Source organism: Ricinus communis, chromosome 5 (genome assembly GCF_019578655.1).
Source record: "Ricinus communis isolate WT05 ecotype wild-type chromosome 5, ASM1957865v1, whole genome shotgun sequence".
Taxonomy (NCBI): domain Eukaryota; kingdom Viridiplantae; phylum Streptophyta; class Magnoliopsida; order Malpighiales; family Euphorbiaceae; genus Ricinus; species Ricinus communis.
This window is the reverse complement of record NC_063260.1, coordinates 3,372,754-3,389,128: the sequence shown is the minus strand read 5'-3', so window position 1 is coordinate 3,389,128 and position 16,375 is coordinate 3,372,754. Positions and strand designations below refer to the sequence as shown.

At 22.2% G+C, this 16,375-nt stretch overlaps 1 protein-coding gene across 2 annotated transcripts; it reads left to right on the top strand.

Annotated features, from left to right (window-relative positions):
* Positions 1 to 7,301: 7,301 nt before the first annotated feature.
* Positions 7,302 to 11,555, top strand: LOC8280045. Of its 2 annotated transcripts, none has more exons than XM_048374949.1 (7): positions 7,302 to 7,471; positions 7,797 to 7,867; positions 8,014 to 8,076; positions 8,156 to 8,203; positions 8,332 to 8,385; positions 11,014 to 11,071; positions 11,220 to 11,555. In XM_048374949.1, exons 2-7 carry the CDS (start codon positions 7,799 to 7,801, stop codon positions 11,261 to 11,263), a joined length of 336 nt encoding a protein of 111 aa, XP_048230906.1. In that variant the 5' UTR covers positions 7,302 to 7,471; positions 7,797 to 7,798; the 3' UTR covers positions 11,264 to 11,555. The 2 variants fall into 2 exon arrangements, with proteins under 2 accessions (XP_048230906.1, XP_048230905.1); XM_048374948.1 differs by having other exon boundaries at positions 7,314 to 7,471; positions 7,787 to 7,867.
* The last annotated feature ends 4,820 nt before the right edge of the window (positions 11,556 to 16,375 follow it).

Sequence of the window (16,375 nt, the reverse complement as noted above, 5' to 3'; positions counted from 1 at the left end):
GTAGGTTGTTTATCATTGGAAAATGAATAGGTATTATTACATGGCAGTCATTAATTGATAACGCCTGGAAGTTTAAATTCTAATCTGAAACTGGTAAATTTCTTGAATGTAAACTTGCATGAAATCAAGCTGACAATCAGTCGAATTAAATAAAGCTTAATTGTCCAACATCTCTCTTTGTTGCATTATTATTCTAATAATTGGAATGGGGTCACCGCCACAAATTTGTTGATAGCAGAATTTATCTTTATAACAATCTATCATATAAATATATAAAATGGGTTAAACTACTTTATGATTTCACGTGACAGAATTTTATGAAGCAATGTTAATTATAAATATTTATAAGAAAAAATGTAAATGTGACTTTAAATGTTAATAATGAATATGATAAAAATTTATGACTTATTTAAATATAAGACTATTATATTATTAAATAAATATTATAATAAGTATAATAATTGTTATAGCTACTACATATTAATAATTAAATTTATTATTTTTATAATAATAAAATATATATTTATATTCATATATGTATATAAAAATAAATAAAAATAATATAATAATAATAATGAATAGTAAAAATTCTAAAAATTTAAAAATTTGGAACATAAAAATAATTAATAGAAATTTTTAGTTCGTTGAAAAACTTATTAGTACAATATAATGAATAAAAAAGTTTCTATATATATATGATATCAAAAAGTAATAATAATAATAATAAATAAATAGTAAGAATTCTAATTATTCAATTTATTAAAAAATAATTATTACATATGAGAATTTATTAGTTCAAAAAATAAATTAAAATTGATAAATATATATACTTCTCATGTACATTTACCATGAAATACAGAAATTTCACAAAAATTTATTATAAAAATATTAATATAGATGTAAATAAAAGTATTATAAAAATAGAAAAAAACTTTTTTTTATACTAATATAATTACAAATTAAATTATATACAATATATAAGATAAGATTTTTAAAAATAAAATAAATAAAAGAATCATGTAATAGCATGAGCAAATTGCTAGGCCAATATATATATATATATATATACATACATATATATAAAGTAGACTAAATTTTTTCATGAGACTCCACTTGACAATATTTATAAAATCACATTATATAGAGTTTCAATAAAAAGATACATGTGGCTTTGATGTAGTTAGATAATAATTTATTATGGTATTAAATACTAATCAAGTAAAATAATATTATTAAATACTAATCAAATCAAATAATAATAGTAAATACTAATCAAATAAAATAATATTATTAAGTACTTGTTAAAATAAAATAATCGCTAAATATAATAAAAGAATTAGTGATTATATTATGCCATTACTATAATTTTTCTATTTTTTATAATCATTAAATTTTAAAATTAGTAAAATAAAATAATAATATTAAGTATTTATTATAATTAAAAATAGCTAAATACAATTAATTTTTTAATAATATAATATATTTATAATCAAAATAAGATATTTTAAACTAAAAATTTAGATCAAAGATTATCAACAATTATGCATTAGCATTAGCAAATTGCTAGTATATATATATATATATAAAGAATGCCAGTTCTTCTATGAGACTTCACGCGGTAAAATTTTATAAAATCATGTCATATTGTTTTCTAATGAGAAAATGACAATGTGGTATATTTATAAAAATGTTAATTATAAATATTTATAAAAAAATGTAAATGTGATCTTAAATGCTAATAATAGATATGGTAAAAATTTATAACTTATTTAAATATAACATTGGTATATTATTAAAAGATATTATAATAAGTACAATGAATCTTATAATTTTATAATAAAATATATTTATATATTTATATATGTAAGAGTAAATAATAATAATAATAAAATAGTGAAAATATCAAATATTAAATTTGAGATATAAAAACAGTTAATAAATTTGAAAAATTATTGGCAGCACATATATATGTGTGTGAGTGCACACATGCGCGTGATATCAAAAAGTAATAATAGAAAATAAATAGTAAAATTTTAACAATTTGATTTATTAAAAATAATTATTATATATGAGAATTTATTAGTGTAAGAAATAGATAAAAAATTAAAATCGACAAATATATATACTTCTCATGTATATTTACCTTAATATATAATAAATATAGAAATTTTATAAAAAATATTAATATAGATGTAAATAAAAATATTATAAAAATAAAAGAAAAATTTATTTTTTATATTAATATAATTAGAAATTAATATATATATATATATATATATATATAATAAATTTTTAAATATAAAATAAATAAAATAATGATGCACTATAACAATATACGTGGAAAGATGGGAGGGAAAAGAAAATGCAGAAAAAATTATTAGCTTTGTTGTTAGGTACCTACGCGTTTTCTAAAGAAAGTAATAGGAATAATTTCCTTCATATTGGTTGAAAGGGTTCAATATTTTAACATTTTTGAGTTTCATCATATAAAATTTTTAATAATTAACTATAATATCTCTATGACTTATTGAAATTAACCATTATTTTATTCGGTCAGATTTTTTTTATTAGTCAACCATTTTTTATCTAAAATAGTAATTATACTATTATGAATATAGCAACTTTAATATCCCTAAATCTTATCAAATTGTATTAATAATTTTTATTTTTTTTTAATAAATAATTTTAATATTCTTCTCAGAAATGCTAAAATAATTAATCCAAGTTATAACTTATTAAAATGATTTAAAACAAAAACAAAAAATTTATTAAAGTAATATTACTCACTCTTATATTTTAAAATAAGTTAGCTATTTATATATCTAAAAGTTAAAGTTATAAATTACTAAAATAATTCTAAAAAATTATATTGTAACTAAATAAATACTTTTAACTCTAATATTGACTCAGCTGTTTTTTGTTGTTCTTGGAATTCACACCACGTTATTTAATTTTAACGGCTAATTTTATTGAAAATTAAAATTAAAATTAATATTAAAAATATAATACTGAAATTAAAAATTTAAAAACGAAATATTAATTATAACTAGATTTGATAATAAATACAAAGTATAATTTTTTTTACAATTAAATCAAATTAAAAAAATTTAGTAAAAAACTAATAAAATTCAATGTTGACTTGTAAAAATTTTATCTATAGAAATTATAGAGTATATAATTATAAATTCTTATAAAATCTATACAAGTAAATCGGCATGTAAAGAATTAAAATTTTATTACGAAAACCATTTAGATAATTATTCCGGGACTTTTGAGTAAATTATTGTAAACATTTACTTTTTATGCAATTAAATCTTTAGGCTTTCCAATTTACACTTATTTTCATACAAATTAACTACTTTACATTTGATGTTTTCAGATTTTTAACTTTAAATTTAATGTTTTTAAATCCTTAACTTGCAAAACTTTTAACTTTCAAATCTATAGCTTTTAGGTTTCAGTTATTTTTTTTCCACCTCTATCGTCAAAATTCATTTTAATTTTGTATCTCAATAAATATTGTTCGTAGAATTCAGTTTAAAATTTTGTCTTAATTTAGTAAAACGATATCAATCTAGTTACAAATTTAAAAAAATTAAATTTTTATATTTTTCGTACAACTTTTTAAAACAGAAATGAAAGCATCATGAATGAATAATCAAACCAAGTTCTTCACATTCATTAGAGATTTTTTTTTTCTAACATATTTAGAAAAACAACATATATTGCAAATACTATATATATTTCCACCTTACAAAAAACGGATTGAATGCTTGTAAAATGATATTTTTTTTTAAAAATAACAATGACTATCATAGTATATATATAAAAATACGAAAGTGAGAAGGACAAACAAATTGACTAAAAGAACTTTATTGATTATTTAATAAAAGTACATAGAGGAGGAACATTCAAAATTACTGAAAGGACCTTATGATTATTTAATTATTTAGTTAATTAAAATTTAAATAATTCATTAATTATATATCCAATTTACAAGTTTAACTCATCTCAATGTTGATTATAAAGTAATTTTAAGAAAGAGAATAAATTTAGAAAAAAAATAAAAAATTGTTAAAAAAGAAAATTGTGTTCGAAAGAGGAATGTAAGAGGCAAGCAATTCAAAATAAAGAATTAGAAGTATTTACAGTTTTTAGTGGATTAAAAGTATTTTGTACGGTAGAAACAAAAATCTAGCTACTTAAACAAAATTAAATAATTAATCGCAATCATAATTTTCTCTATAAATATGAAATCTAATTATCAAGAATAATTATAAAATATAAACACATGCTATAAATTATTTTATAATTAATTTTAATTAAGAAGAACTCATACCTTAAATTAGAAAAACATATTAACTTAATAGATAAAAAAATTTAAATTTAAATAAATTAAATTATTACTAATTACTAGAGAGTTAATATCAAATTACTAATATATTATAGTTTTATGATCAATCCTATAACGTAACAAACTAAAATTATATTTAATTAGAAAAATTTATAAATGAAATGAAGATAAATTTTTTATCTGTTGATTTCACTTATATTACATGCATAAAAATATAAATGAGATGTTTATTATATATATATATATATATATATATATAGTTAGATATCATATCATTGAATTGTATTGTAAATTCTTTTGAATTATGCTATTAAAAGTCCTAGATAAATATAAATATTTTTCCTTTAGTTAAAGTGAGACTGAACAATTAATTATAATATATATATTTTAAAAAATAATTAATGATGACGACAACGACGACGACAATAATAATAATAATAAATTTTAAAATTATTTTTAAAATTATTACTAATAAAATCTATTAGCAATTATTATTAAGAATTATTTATTGTGAACATTTTTTACTAATATGTAATCTCTCTACTAAAAGTTTAATTAATTTTAGAAATAATTTATTATTTACTAAATATTTATTATTTAGAAATATTTAGATAATTTTAGTCTTTTAGTTAAAATCTTATGTAATTCTGTTAAATTAAATGAAATATTTTCTTAAAAATGGGAGTATATATTTTTTGAAGTAGAATTTCAATTATATAGAAAAAATATGAAGTATATTATCTTTAATTGGATCTTGAATTAAATCAAAAAATAATATCTCTACTAGAATTAGGCTAATAAAATGTATTAATGAGTTCAATTATTAATATTCACGTGCATCATACGTACGTGAAAAATTATTTATTTTTTTATTTAATTTTATAATGATAAATAACGAAATAAGACATTTTAAAAAAAAATCATAATTAAAATTTATTTATTTAATAGTGCCATAAGCATTGCGTATTGTCTACAATTATTAATTCATTATTAAGCTTTAACATTAATTTTGAAGTAATTGACATAATTTAAGCACATTATAAATTTTTTATAATAATTTAAATAATATTCTTTTATATTTTAAAAATTCTTGAAAGGTAAATTGCAAGTATTTATTTAATTATACTTATCAATAAGCAATGATAATAGCTTAAATATATTTTAGATATCTAAATCTAAACATAATGTCAGAATTAAAAGATCTAAAATTTTATAATTTTTTAAAGTAAAAAAATAATAAAAAATTCAAACTGAAAAATATTTGTCATATTCTAGCTTATTAAAATAAAGTATTATTATATTATTATTATTTATTATATTAAGATCCTTTAACAACATATATGAGTCTTGATTTTTCTTTAACATTGTATTAAATTTATTTAATGATAGCCATACAAATAATCAGTTTAAATTTCATAAGTCATAAAAATTATTATACAATATATATTTTTTATTTTTTAAGTGATAACGAGTCAAATAATTAATATTAATTTACTAAATAAAAATAATCACATGTATATAAATATATAAATAATTTCTTTATGACTAATAATTTTTCTATGACTAATAATTTCTATTAAAAAAAAGTATCGATGATTTTATGTCTATCTTCTTTAGTCCTTATTGTCAGTATAAAAGTTAAAAACAATTCGATAAATAAACCATTACAATTTGGATATATTTTATTAAGATATCGACTTACCGAGTTATTATATATATATATATATATATATATATATATATATATATAACTTTTAGGCTTTAGTATAATTAGTACTTATTTTAGTAAATACTGAGTCAATTTTGCAGAAAGTTTATTATTAATATCCTCCAATAATATATTATAGATAACTATTAAATAAATTGTTACGATGTATTGGCTATGAAATTAATTAAGGTTATAAGAATAAACTTAAATTTCAAGTGTTGAGATTTATTTAAACTTAAATCTTTTCACTTATAATTGAAAAGTTAAAATTTTCTTTTGAGTCTATTTCGATAAATCTCTTGGTTTGAGTAACTATTTTTAATTATATATATTTTTATTAATTTATAAAAATTTATTTATCAAAATGAGAAAGAAGTTGAATTTAATTATAATAAAAAAACAACTTGATATTTTATTTGTTAGGATAATTTAAATAGTTATTAAAAATTTATTAGTACTAAGATTTGAATCTATTAACTAATCAATTGTACACATATTTATGAGTGACATGAAAAATTTAAAATAAGTCACCAACTTGCAAATTAATATCCTTTATGAAAAATCAAAATTTTTTTAAATACTTAATAAAGATATAAAATAAAAAATATAAAAAGTAACGTAGATAATGATAACTAATTTTATAAGAATATATATCAAATAAAAAATATTGATAAAAATAGAAAAATAAAAGTTGAAAGGAAAAGCAATAACTGAAGGTTTAGATTAGGGTTTTAATAAAAGAAATATTTGATGAAAGAAAAATTCAAATAGAATTAGTCTTATTATATTATTTTTAATAAAAATATTAATTTCAATATTATCATATAATATTTCATTGAATTAATATATTTTTATAATATATATGAATCTTCAGTGTTCTTTAATAATAAATTAAATTTATTTATTAATAGTTATAAAAATAATTAGTATAAATATTTATAAGTTATAAAATAGTTTATTTGTAAATAAATTTATTATGATAAAAGAATTTTTATTTTTATCTTAACATTAAAATATTTATAATATTAAATTTAAAAATATATTTAATTTTATTTTTTGAGTGATAATGAATCAAATAATTAATATACAAGAAAAAAACTAGTTAAGTTAAAAAAGAAATTAAACATTATAGAAAAAAAAACACATCACCAGAAAAATAAAAGAAATTAAAAAAAGGTAAATCACGGCCTTCCATTAATTGTTTAATCAAACGTCATAAAAGCAAAGGTACAACTAAATCTAACATAGTCCTTATTGTACGCGACTTTTTCTCCTCTCTTCATCTTCTTTCTACCCTCCTCCAAACCATAATAAGCATTAATTTTTATTTTTAATTTTTTTTACAGAATAAAATCTTTCAATTAGTCGAAATTTCACATCGTGATTTTTCTATCCCCATCTCTTTATAGGTATGGTGCTAGGGTTTTTGATCGACCTTTTCTTGATCTATTTATTTATTTATTTTATTATTTATCATGTTTGAATCCTGGAATTTTTAGCTATTTATTTCGATATTTAGATCTAGCTCTGAAAATGTTAATTTTGTTACCGAAAAACAAACGGTCCATGTTCATTAAATAATCGCTTAAGAAAACATCGGGAATTAATTGCACAATTTATGGAAGTGTTCTTTTGATCTTTATTGTTTCTGTATTATTAATATGGTGAACAATTAATTAATTCAATTTTAATTTTCTTTGGTGAATGTTTTTAATTGGAAGAAGATAATGTCAGGCATGGAAGGTGTGAAAGAGCAAGAACTTGTTGAAGATAAAGCTGCTTCAATGCCATCATCTCAAGAAGAGGTTCTTTTTTATTTTCTTTTTTAGTTTTTTATTTTTAAATTTCAAAACATGTAATTTATTTTAAAATTATATATATATATATATATATATATATGAAAAAGGTATTTTTTTTTCTGATAAATTTATATATGGTATTGTTTGTGTAGGAAGAAGTTATAAAAAAGAAATATGGAGGAATTGTGCCTAAGAAACCTCCTCTTATTTCTAAGGTGATTGATTTCTTATGTGTATTTGTAATTTGGTTGGTATATTGCTTTTGTAAATAAAGCTTTGTTTTTTGGATGTTAGGATCATGAAAGGGCATACTTTGATTCTGCTGATTGGGCACTTGGAAAGGTATTATTTATTGCTTTTCTGAATCTGTTAGTTACCATAGATGGATAGATTAGGAGCGTTCTCATTTGATACTTAAAAAACTTATTACCTAATACCATTGCAATTTTTTTTTTTTCTAATGATGACAGCAAGGTGTTGAGAAACCTAAAGGACCACTTGAAGCCCTTCGGCCCAAATTACAGGTATTATTGCATTTTTTCCCCTCCTAGATTTTTAGATTTTTTGCCATGCTTGCTCTAGTCATTTTAATGGATTATAGTTAGTAGATACTTTTCCTACTCTTTGGTGGTTTAGGGGTATTTGGAAGAGGAACATCCTTATTGAAAATTGGTTCTGGTACTTCAAGGTATCTGTTCACAGCTGTTCTGGATTGAGAATATTTGATTTAGTGTTACAGAGTCATGGATCACTTGCCTTCTTTCTGGTTGGTTGGATATTTGAGGAAATGCAAGTTGAGGAATTATGGTCTCTTAAGGAAGTGAATCATTCTGAATTCTGTATTTTAAGACTTGAATCTTCTTGGTTATGTGGCTGGTTAACTGCTGTAAGATAGATTCTACAGATGCTTTTTCTGGACCTTATTTTAGATGGTTATCAGGAGTTTGTGTCCTTATTGGTTTTCTTCTCTTTAGATGATGTATTATATTTTCTTGTAATAGCATTACATTGCTGTTTGGCATTTCCTGGCGTCTTTTTACTTATTATAGTGGGAGAGTAAGTGATGATGATATGAGTCACTTTTGTAGATATGGTCTTACTTGAGGATGTGTGTTCAGAAGTAACTAACTAGGTTATGAGACCTTAAATGGAATAGGTTTTTTGGAAGAGAAGTGGAGAATTAAAAATAATAGTATTGCGGCTTGAACTAGTTGAAAAGTTAACAAAGCTAGTTTCCTATTTGCTTTTGAAATCTTGGAGGATGCTGTAAGAAAAAGGGTTCATGAGAATTTAGTCAAATTGATCAGCATGGAGTAAGTAATGAGAGTATAGAGGTAATTTGTTTGGTCTTACTCAAGTGTTAATGAGTGAAGGCGACACAGAGCTTGTTCTGATACATAGAGATGTTCTTTAGCCATTACATTCTAAAGCAGTATACTGAGACTAGGAAATTTTGGTGAAAATTCATTTTATAATGATTACACATACCCTATCTTTTTCAATTGAAAATTTATGGAAGGATAAAGATGGCCTGTAGGATTTGGTCTTCTCTTGCGATCCACTACTGGAAAAGGATTTTGGCGGAAATTCTCCTATTATTTAGAAGCATGTTTCTGATTGAGGTATTCCTCATTTTTATAGGCATATCTATTTTAACTGAAAAACTCTAAACGAAAGGCTTTTGTTGAATTTCATCCTATTAAAACTCTCAATTAAAACAGAAGAATATATCTTGGAATATGATCAATCCTAAACACCTTTCAGGCTATTCCTTGATAACAGATATTCCCTTAAAAAAGAACATATGCTGGAAACCATAACTCTTGAAATTGCAGCAATAGATTTATCATCCATATTAATTTGATCTAGTTACTGCAATTCATAAAAAAATATTATGAAATGGTTATTCAGATGTAAACTCATCAGTTAAGTTTGAAGTGGTAGATTTGAGAATGGCCAACTTTCAGAGTTGGAATGAAATTTTTGTACAATTTAATTCTCCACCATCTCAGGCATAATACACCTATTCTTTTTGCAGTCATGCTAGATGCTTTGACACCTCTTTTTGCTCAAATCATCTTTGTGACTAAAAACGATGCCTTCCATCTCCAGTAAATTGATTCTTGATGCAAATTATGACTTCTCTAACAAGATCGACACTCTAAAAATAGAAGAGAAATGATATTTTGTCAATTAGTTCTGTATATGGCTTATGATAAAATTGTGATATCGTTAGCTAGTGTCTTGTTGGCTATCTGTTTATCCTTCCTATGAAATTAACCTCTTTGCAAGAATTAGCTATCCCATGAACAAATTTGGTGTTCATTTTTTCCATTGTGATAGCTTGAAGTTGAGAATTAGCTGGTCTTTGAAAGTTGAAAATCCTGAGATGTATCCCAATTCTTTGCATTATTTTCTCTAGAATTCTCTCACAATTTCTCACTAGAGATGATGCCATATAAACCTCTTTAGTCTGTTCCAGTGCGTTCGAATTCTTGGGAGTTTGTTAAACTTATAAACGAGGGCAAAGCTAGGTCACCTAATTAAGCGATAATTCACCCATGATTATGTGCCTTGTCATCATATGTTTTAATTTCATTGTTTGTTTGCATAAAGAGTTACCTGATTCATGTATTGATGCAATACAATGAAAGTAAATGTTTTCCGAAATCTTAAAGAGTGTCATTTGGGACAGACAATTCGTTCCTGCACAAGCTGATAAGGACCTTTAATAATGCTCGAATTCCATTACTGGTGTTCCTGACCTGATGGAGAAAAGGAGAGGAGGGATTACATGCTTGGATTGAGAAAAAATGCGCCCTTTGTTTTACCGTTTTCATTTCATTTCCTTCCTTTAAGGGTGCACTTTCAGCTCATATAAAGATATTAGTTTTTTTGACACATTATGATATAAATTATACTAGAAATAAGAGTTGAATTTTAATTTCAATACTACCATATATGTGTAATAATTTAGTATGACAGTTATGACTCAAAAAGTATTCTTTTGGTTTCTTAATAAATAATTTACACATCTCCTCTGGTTCCTATCATTTATTTGGTGCAATGCGTTGTGCACTTTTTGATGCCTGTGACATACAATCTATTTCCTGATGCTTATTTTGTTTTATTTATTTTTTGTCGTGTTTTAGCCTACACAACAACAGACGCGGTACCGAAAATCGCCTTATGCCCCATCAGATGGTGAAGGTCTGTATGGTCCTCTATGGTTTGAGTCAAAGCTTTTTGCTTGTAGTTTGTGCACAAAAGAGAAGAAAAGAAAGCTATTTTACTTTTAACTGCTCATACGATCCACCATGCATAATGTTTATTCTAACCCATCTCTCCTTTTATGCAGATGCAGGGAGTGCTCCGGCTGAGGATGCAACTGCAAATGAATGAGGATTTCTTGTTGGCCTTGTGATCTAGGGAGAAATTCTGATTGTTATTTTAATACCTGAACAGGTTATGAGTAGTTTTCTGTTGTTTCAGAGAAATAAAGTTTGAATATTTGCCAAAATAGAGAGAAAGAAGAAAAGAAAAAGAAGAAGAAAAAATTGGATGAATTAAGAGTGAGTGTATGATCTGTGTAATGTTAGCATACATTGCTTTGTTGGTCTGTTGAAATACAGTGAGGGTAATATTAGTAGAGAGGCAGCATGTAGTATTTATGGCTGTCGCCTCTGTTCTATAACTGAGCGCTGAATTAACTATACCAATTGTTTTCTCATGGACCTCATTTTCTTTTCTTAATTCCGCCACATCAGCGTGTTGACATATGAAGAGAGTAGAAACACTATTTATTTGCCTTTAGGACAAAATTGTGCTAAAAAAGATTAAGGCTTCTTAACCTAATATCATTTTAAATTCGGACAAAAATTAGTTACAATTATAAATGATTTGATAATTTCAGTCAATTAATAAAGGTCGTTGAAATTGCATGGCATGTCAGGTGACGTGGATGTGACTATTATAAGCCCGTGGAGCCCACCTAACACATCAGCAATGTTTTGTATAAATTCTGCAACTATGATATATATATTGATATTACTAATTCAGATCTAGTCGCATAGGTAAGGGTTATATTTCTTTTATAACGAGATTTTATAAAGTCAATTTTTCATTGTGAAAAAAATGTGATATCACAGTAGCCTGTTAATAAAATTTTTATATTTTCTAAAATTAATAATTAATATATGCTGGTTAAAAAAATATATTAATACTTTAAAATAAAAAATGATAAAATTAAATCCATGTTTACTCAATATGGGTTAATTTTTAAAATAATTATGACTTTTAACTTCTTTTATGAATTTAATATGACTTTAATTTTGGTAATTTCAATATAAAATTTTATAATTTTTACGACTCAAAATACCAGTTGAAAGATTCGGCAAATTTGATTGATGCAGTGTCAAAAGTTAGCTATTTTATATAATCTACATCATGTTAAGATTCTACTTTTTTTTAATTGCTAATAAAATTATGAACTTAAATTTATTTTATTTTCATGAATTTATCATAATTTTCTAATTTTAAAAAATTGGTATACGAATTTAAATATTTAATTATTTAAGATATAATTCAATTACAATAAATAAATAATAAATTTAATACAATAAAAAAGAATAAGAATTAAAATATTTAGTAATTAATATATTTTTAATTAGAATAAAATAAAAGTTTTTGTCCTTAGATCGAAGGTCTCAATTTTAAAATCTCCCACTACTTACTGTGGAGGTTATCTTTCATAGAATAGTACACAAAGTGTAAAAACTTACAAAAATTCACCTAAAATAAATCTCCTATCCTAATAAACTAATAATTTACATATATTAATTATATTTTTTAAAGAAATTAAAATAAAATTACAAAAAAATATTTATTCATATTTTATAGAAAGAAAATAAATTTTAAATTATATCAAGCAGTTAAGTATTAGTCCTGTAAATTTTTTACATAAATAATGATTAATTATAAGATCATAAGTTATAAAATATAAAAGAATAATTTTAGAATATGATAAAGCCATGAAAAGGAAAAGAAGATGATAATAATAATAAGAGAGAGCAGATTAGTGGTTCCTTTCATTTTACGATTAGGTTAAAAGAATCACAATTGCTTATTCCACTGCCAAAACCTGATACAATCAATTATGGAAAATAAATAAATTTATAATTATAGAAAGCTATAGTGGTACTCTAATAAATAAGAGTAGCTTAAAAATTAAAAATAAAAAATTTAATACAATTCAATTAATATAAGAAAAGTAAATTTAGTTATCACAAAAGTGCAAGGAGGGGAGATGATAATCAAATTTACTAAGACATCCTTATATATCATTCTATAAGGATTGACTAATATAATAATTTACTAATTAAACTATTTTAGGTGGAAAAAATAAAAAATTCAAAAAAGTGTTAACTTGACATTCACAAACCTTAAGTTAAACAAAAACTCTCTAATAAGTAGGAAGGTATATTCTTATCTCCTTTAACTAAAAGTGGGAAAAGAGAGAATGACAATCAAATTTACTAAGTCATTTTTATATATCCTTCTATAAGGATTGGGTAATATAGTAATTTGTTAATTAAATTATTTTAGGTGAAAAATATAAAAAAAAAAAAAATACCAAAAAAGGTTAACTTGAAATTCACAAACCTTAAGTTAAACAAATATTCTTATCTTCTTCAACTAAAATTTTATCTTATTGGAGTATTTAACAATTCTATTTACATATCTAACACTATACAATAATAATTTTTTATAATTAGTATTAATTAAATATTTTTTTAACATAATTAGACAGCTTTATTAACGTGTTTGAACTATTGATGTAATCAAAATAATTAAAAAGTATATTTATTCATTTATATTAGGACATGCTATTGAAAATATAATAAAATTATAATATTAAAATACAAAATAAAAATAACTATAATCATAAATAAAAATAAAATAAAATTATTAAAAAAAATTGACAGCCAAATTGATATGCTTTTGAAAATTAGATTAAAGAATAAATGGAAAATAAAAGTAATTTAAATTTACATCTACAAATAAATAAAACCGTTTGAATATAATTTATATTCAGACTTGAAAATATATTAAATTAATATGATAATGAAAAAAAAGTTAAAAAATTTCGTTAATAATAATTGGATTTTTTTTATGAAAGTTTCATAACTCTAAAAGTTAGTTTAAAAAAATTGTCAAGTCGAATGCTTTTTAAAAATTCAGGTTTTAAGGCAATAAATTTAACTTTTAACTAAAAACTTTGAAATATAATATTTTGGACTAAATTTGTATTTTATCTCCCAACCCTAATGTCAAATGACTTATGTGTCGCAACATCATATGATATTACTTATTTATTAAATAGATTACATTATAATTATAGTTACAACCATGTAAATTATATATATATATTTATTTATCTAAAAAGTTAATTATTTTAATTAGAGTAAACTAACTTCAATGTTTGATAGCGTAAAAGAAATAATTTGTTATGTATGTTATTTGATTTTTTTTATATTTAAATTATTTTAATGATTTTAAAATGTGAGTAATATGGCAATTTAGTTTTAATTCAAGCAATTTTGTATTTGTCTTTTAGCTTAAAATCTTTTATCTTAATAATAGATCTTCTTATTTTAAAAGACATTGTAGCTTATTTTTTTATACAAATTGAAATGAATTTGTTTTTAAAAATATGTCTTTTCGGCATTATTGTCAATGCAGCTCGAAAAAAATGAATTCTCATGTAGATAACATAAAAAATAATTAAAATACCATTTTAATAATGGACAATCTGCATAATTTCTAATATGTGAACAACTCATGCAAGTTCTACTAATATTAAGGATCCGCTATGCAAATAGAGATACAATCATGCATAAGCATTATAGTTGAGTTGTTGACATGTAAAAAGAAAATACACCAATTTTAAAATTTCTCAATCAATAAATATACCTTAAAAAAGGAGTATGAATTTGATGGGAGTTGTTTAATGCATCATTCAATTTAAATATATTTTTCAACTTATGATGATTTTAAATTTACAGACATAAATATGTATATATCAATTACATTATAATAGAAACAAGACTAATTATTTTTTTATTGTTCATTATGAGAAGAGCCAAGAATATATCATTAATCAACATGCAATAAATAAATTTATATCTTGATTATATTTAGTTTTTGAATTGATTTCATGATATGGTTAATAGAAATTTGAAAAGAATGTATGAAAGAAACAATTTCAAGTAATGGCATAGGGCAAAAAAACTTACTAAAGGTATAATTATAATATTCACTATTTATTGTATTACAAAGTAATTCTTAATTAAAATATTAATTTAGTAGATTATAATCTTTTAGCTTATTTCATGTATTCTTTTTATAAATTATTTAAAAAAAGTCTCTTAAAATCCTAAATTTTACAGAGAATGGAAAAGGAGCGTAAGCTTGTACACATATGCATATTGTAATTATATATATATGGTTGGAATGATTATAGGGTAATAATATTATTGAGAATAGAAAAGAGACTCATTAAATAAGAAGCTTAACCGATCATAGGGAAAAGGAGAATTTTGGACTCATGCCCTAGAATTATGCATTATTATTAGCTGTTAGGCATAAGATCATGTCCTAGTTTTAAATTATATTTAATTCTTACAACAATTAGATTAATGTAATAGAACACAAAATGTTTTGTCATTTTGCAGAAATATTTAATAAAGTTATCTGTTTGTGACATGGCCCAATTTTGCTCTTTTCAGAATTTCTTTCGACTCTTTGTTAAGACTACTGACACGTATCACCCAGCAAAATTAGAGATAACTCTGAGCTTCACTACCAGAAACTTAAAATTAAAAACCATTTTTCTGCTTCTTTTGTCATTTATATAATACTAACTTTTCTTATACATTCAGTGTATATGGCTTTAATCTAATTTCCTCACCTATAAATTTACATAAAATTATAAATTTCTTATAAATTTTAATATTAATGGTCATTTAACATATTAACAATAACCGCAAATAAAATTTTATTAAAATATTTAATTTATCAGCTATCATTCATCAACTACTAGTTGCATTGATGTTGAACCAAACCAAACATACCCTAAGTTATACTCATTTTCTATTATATGAAATATATATAAAAATTAAACTTCTAAAATACTTCCTAATTTATCTTTTTTTTCTAAACTAAATTAAAAATCACATTTTCTCTTCTTAAATTATTTTTAAATTTAAAAAGGGAGAAAGTGACTTTTAAATAAATTAGTTATTATTTTTTATTTTTTTATTTTTTTAAATCACATTCTTTCTCTTAGACTTAATTCTTTCTCTTTTTACTTTATTAATAAAAAATTAAGTATGCAGTAATATATAGAATATTGTTGAAATACACATAATAGAGAGTTAATTATTTATAATTTAATAGAAAAATATATAAAAAAATATTATTAGAGATGCTTTTACAGATTACTTAATCAGGCGG